Here is a 5,779-nt window from a genome sequence, read left to right as displayed (position 1 = left end):
TTTTTTGGCGAAGGAGTTTTAAGTGAAAATGTTTTTGCTGATTGCGCTACTGCTGCTCCACTACACTGCCACTGGCTGTTAATAGTAAGAATGCTGTCTAAATGCCATCGATTTTGAGCTTATATACTTTGGCGCATTAGACTAAGTTTTATGAACTTCACTTCATTCATCAAAATGGTTCTAAAGTCAGTGTTACACTCAATTAGACGCAGAATTACTAGGCCTCCTGCCAAATTTGGTGCATCGCGGCCAGTTTCATTGTCAGCGCAGCCGTTGTAGGTGAATGCCTCCGATAGTTGTGCGCCGGCGAGCCAGTCGCTAGACTTGTCACTGCGTTGTGCTATGTATACGTGACAATAATGAGGAGGTTGTTCCGCTCGTTTGACTGCTATGTCAAGGGCCAATGCCTAATCGAGTGCCAAATGTGGATACCGCAGACGCGTAGAACATAATCAGACATTGTATTTATGTACGTAGTCGACCGAATTAATCTGTGAGAATACCGGGTAAAGAGAATACCGGAAAATGAGTGAACTCAATGGAACGCAGATTATTACAAAAGTAGTTCAAATTTATATTCTCCTAAATTAAGCAAAGAATGATTCCCTCTTTGGACGTTTGAGAAGGTGAAATTAAAGAGAGAAAGTATTTTCTCTAAGGGAATTCAATAATAATTTGCAAAGCCTTGGTGTCACGGGTAAGCATTAAAATTTAGGTGTAAATTTTTGGTCGTAGAACAAATTTAGACCGAAGTTCCAACAGAAATCAATTTTTTTGGTAATTAAATAATTTTTATAGTCATTTTTGCTTATGGTGTTACGTGGTTTGTTGCATATAAAAAAAGCCAAGGCTACATTATATGAGAAAATGCCCCAGAAAAAAATTGCAAAAAAAAAAACGCGATTTTCTAACTAGAATTTATAAGGGGTTTGTAGTAGAATTTACTATATTTTGATAGAAGAATTATATAAATTTGCTAATCAGCGCCTTTGCTATAGTTATATACGAGGTGTGTTCAATAAATAAGGTGGATTTTAATTTTTCCCAAAAAATATTTATTTTGTCATTAATTTCTATTTATCTCCTTCAAAGTAGTCCCCCCAGATATAATACACTTATGCCAGCGTTTTTTCCAATCCTCGAAGGAGTACTGTTATACACTTTTTGGTATGTGCTTGAGCTCTCTCAGCGATTCGGTTTTTATCTCCGTAATCGTCACGCCACGCAGTCCTTTCGTGGATCTCTTCAATCTTGAGAACAAGAGAAAGTTGCAGAGGGCCAAATCTGGTGGATTCGGCGGCTGAGGCCTGATAACGGTGCTATTTTTGTTTGTAATTAACGCTGTTGGGAGGGAGACATAAATATGTTTTCCGATAGTCAAGTTGCGATCAAGGCCTTGTCATCGTTGCAGCTCTTTTCTGGTCAACTCCTATAAGAAGGAGATCAGACTTCTCGGTGCATTATAATGATGCAAAATCCATGCAATTTTTCTCCACAATTCCGAGCGTTTTCTTTGTATAGCTTCACGCAAACGGCGTATAACTTCAATACTCCCTACTTACCGTACGATCTTGTGGTAAGAACTCCTGATTTTTACGCCATGGTAATCGAAGAAAACAGTGAGCAAAACCTTGCCTCTGCTGAACTGTTCCATAACTATGACTCTTCTAAGCAAATCTGAATCATCTTTGACGTCATTCAACAATTCCTGAGCGCTGCTCATGCGACGTTGTTTTTGGTAAAAATTCAGCAACTGTGGAACGAACTTCGCTGCCACACGCTTCATAACCAAAATTTCCGGAAAGATTGCATGGCATGAGCCAACCGATATGTTGATATGCCGACATCCTCAGCAACTTCTCTAATTGTGATTCGACGATTCTCCATAACAATTTTCTTCAATTTCTCTTTTTTCATCGGTTGTTGATGTTCTGGACCTTCTGTGAGAAGCTTGTAGCACTTGTAAACATTTTTTTGACTGAAAGCAATCTCTCCGTATGCCACTGTCAACATTTCAAGTGCTTTAGAGCACTTAATTCCATTTTTTACACAAAATTTGATGCACCTACTTTGATCCATTTTTTTCGATAGCAGAAAATCGCCGAACACTTGTCTTATTTATGTCTCTCACAAACAAACTAAACATGCTATATGTCGGAAACTGTGACCATATCTTCGAGTCGAGTGTACCAACATAAAAAATAATCGAAAGTCGAATGTACGTAGCCCGCGAAATTTGAAACCTTCACCTTATTTTTTGAGCACACCTCGTATTGTTAAGCGAGTTGATGGCGATTTGCGCCGTTTTGTGGGTTTTTTAGTGGACTATGTTTGGTTGATTAATTTTTGGAAACAAAGATTCTCGCCATTCAGCGTAACGGTAGCTACTTGCTCATTTGGAAAGATGTAAGGAGCCATGATACTGCCAGCGTATAAGCCCTACCAAACAGTTAATTTTAATGGCTGTAATGGTGACGGTGGACGGTTTGATGATTGTCTTCGCTCGATAGGTGGACATTTTTTCATAAAGTTTAATGCATTAAAATGCGTAAGCCTGGTAAAATCTAAAGTGAACTCTTATACGATTTTCTTAATATTGCTTACACTTAATTCTGTTTTTACACGAATTTTTTAGGAACTTTTCTTTCATTTAAAATAACAATTTTTTTTTTGTGGATGAAGAGGTTAAAAATGGCTAATGCATCATCAAAGTTATTCCCGGCTTTAATTATGCCACTTTCCTGGCAAAGACTGCGACCCTTGTAAGCCACCCGCATTACGTCGTTGCAACCTCTTACTTAAACCTTTCATATGAAAGTTTTGTTCGAAATTCAAAATTCATCTACTTGCACTCTTTTAAGGAAATCATCTCTGACTAAATTTAACTAAAACGATAAGTCGACAAATAAAATATATATATATATATAAATATATATGCATATATATATATATCAATATAAATACATATTTTTCCGCATAGAGCCGCATTTTTGTGCTTATTGTCTTATGTTCACCCAGTTTGGCACTCATTGACCCTACAACGCCTTACTGGGCGCACCAACCCTCAAACCGTTTAGGATTGCTCAGCCAATCAACAAATCGAAGAAGCTTCGCTTAGCAACCTCAAAATGTTTTAGTGTGGAAAGCCCAAAGGGAATGCCCGAACTCATTTATATGCGAGCACCGTTTAATAAACAAATAAACTGGGAGCGAGTCAGAAGCGCGAAATGTTAACTAATTCAGTAACAAAATTTGAGCGAAAAATAGTGCGAATGTCAAATTAAGTAATTAAATAAATATAATTTTGCGATATGAAGGTGGAAAGTGTTGATTAGTATAAAACGGTGGCTCTGATTGTTGAACCAATCAGATAACGCTACACAGTAGCAACAGCAGCAGCAGCAGCAATCGGCTACCACATTTTAACGAATAAGTTTTGTGTTTACTTTCCCGTTCTACTCCATTATCGAAAAATAAACAATAATATGTTCGGCAAGAGCATTATTTTATTACTGGTATTGGCCGTGGCCGTTGCCACAGCTGAACCGCCCCTTTTCCGTCCACGCAGTAGCCGTCTTCAGCAACGCCGGCCATTCTTCGCTCGCCAAGAATCAGTTCCCTCACCACCACAACCTGACGCCGCACCCTACCCGTCGGCCGATGAATTGAAACCAGAAAATCCCTTCCAAGGTGAGGAGGAAACTACTGAACCGGATCTGGTTTACGGCCCACCAGATTCCACCTACGGACCACCATTGCCCGCAACAGATCCCTTGCCTGCCGTTGAAGGACCACCAGAATTTGCTCCCAATCCAGACGCCGAGGAATTTGCACGTTTTAGCCAGCGTCCTGCACGTTTGCAACAACGCACCCAGCTGCATCTCGTACAGCGTACTCAACGACTACAACAACGAAAGCAACAGCAAAAGGCCGTCATTAAGCAGATTGTCAAGGCGCCGCAGCAGAAGGCGACCATTAAGCAGGTGGTGAGTACACAGCGCTTGGTGGCGAAGCCTGCGCCCGCTGCCGCCGTTGTTGTGTCAGCACCCATTGCAGCAGCAACACCAGCCGTCACACCGGTGAATGTGGTGATCAACTCAGAGCGCTTAGTGGCAGTTGAACCAACACCTCTTCTTAGCTCCGCCATCAGTTCACCCCTCGCAGAGTCGTACGTTGTGATCAATTCGCCATACGCTCTGACCTCGCAATACTCGTACCAGTCGTGGTGAGGCAAGCAAAATTGTTATATAAAAATTTTACAGGAGTAGAACAATGTTTTAGGAAAATTATACATATAGATTTTTTTTACATATTTACAAAAAATAAACGAAAAAAACGAAGATCATCAGTTTTGCTTTTGGGGATGTGAATTATTTTGATTGAGGCTTTTGCACTCCGCCGAAGTTTCTACAGTCGGAATGGTTTATTTTGTGAAGTTAGTAATATATTTAGTCGGTTTCACTTTTTTCTGAAAAGACGTGCTCGAATTGGTTCTAATAGGTCGGAGTCCAATATACAGAGTTTAATCACTTTAAAAGTGGGGTTCCTGATGAGGAAAACAAGAAGCATCGCGGAGTTTTGTATTTGCCGGGTTTGAGGGGATACTTTATGGTTATTTATTTTATATGCAAAAATAAAATGCAGCTTTACTAAGAATTTCACGCATTTTGGGTGGAGATGGGCAATGAGTACACCACAATAATACTGAGATAAAAGTATTGATTTATTGGTTTTCCATCACGACAACCTCAGTCACTTGTTGTAAATGACGCCAAAACCTCTTTGGAGACCCGAAAATTAGTGGTAATGGCCCACAAGGGTCAGTGTGCCTTCCACTCACCAGCTCATCATATCCTTTCTAGTCATATAAGAAATTGGCGCAATTACTCAATTCTTTCAAATAACAAGCCGCATTTTTTAAATACGTGCCTTTGAAAACCTGGAATATTTTAAGTTGAACCACAATATTTATGTTAATTAAAAAAAAAATATGAAAAAAATAGGACTATGAATAAATTCGTGCGGTTTTACAACAGATGGCGTAACTTGATTATTATTCCATCGATCCACATTTCCAAACATTCATTGGAGAGCTACTGTCGTAAGGCACAAACGTCAGTATAAGTTTTTTATTTGAAGCGTAAACAACAATATTTTTACCACACTTGAAAATGTCGAATTTCGTGCCAAATAATGTGTTTTTGCGGGGAATTCTTCTTCATTATTTTAATATGAAGAAAAAAGCAGCCGAAAGTCATCGTATCTTGGTGGAAGTTTATGGTGAGCATGCTCTAGCTGAGCGAACGTGCCAGAAGTGGTTTGCACGCTTTAAAAGTGGTGATTTTGGCTTGGAAGACGAAGAACGCGAGGGTGCGCCGCCAAAGTTCATGGATACCGAATTGGAGGAATTGCCCGATCAAGATCCGGCTCAAACGCAAGAAGAGGTTGCAAAAACTTTGAGAGTTGATCAATCAACCATTTCCAAACGTTTAAAAGCCATGGGAATGATCCGAAAGGTAGGCCATTGGGTGCCGTATGAATTGAAGCTAAGAGACGTTGAACGCCGTTTTATGGCATGCGAACAACTGCTGAAAAGTGGGTCCATTACGACAATCCAAAACGTCGGGCAACGTATGGATACCCTGGCCATGCTTCAACATCGACGTCGGCGCAGAATATTCATGGCCTGAAGGTTATGCTGTGTATCTGGTGGGACCAGCTGGGTGTTGTGTATTATGAGCTACTGAAACCGAATGAAACGATTACGGGGGGATGTCTA

At 40.1% G+C, this 5,779-nt stretch overlaps 1 protein-coding gene across 1 annotated transcript; it reads left to right on the top strand.

The window, feature by feature from the left end:
* Positions 1 to 3,485: 3,485 nt before the first annotated feature.
* Positions 3,486 to 4,229, top strand: LOC129240479 (uncharacterized). Its single transcript, XM_054876305.1, has one exon. The coding sequence runs from the start codon at positions 3,486 to 3,488 to the stop codon at positions 4,227 to 4,229; it is 744 nt and encodes a 247-aa protein (XP_054732280.1).
* The last annotated feature ends 1,550 nt before the right edge of the window (positions 4,230 to 5,779 follow it).

Source organism: Anastrepha obliqua, chromosome 3 (assembly GCF_027943255.1).
Source record: "Anastrepha obliqua isolate idAnaObli1 chromosome 3, idAnaObli1_1.0, whole genome shotgun sequence".
NCBI classification, from domain to species: Eukaryota; Metazoa; Arthropoda; class Insecta; order Diptera; family Tephritidae; genus Anastrepha; species Anastrepha obliqua.
This window is presented reverse-complemented; position numbering and strand designations above follow the sequence as displayed.

Coding starts and splice junctions, on each gene's coding strand:
- LOC129240479 (XM_054876305.1), top strand. CDS start 3,486: ATGTTCGGCAAGAGCATTATTTTATTACTGGTATTGGCCGTGGCCGTT.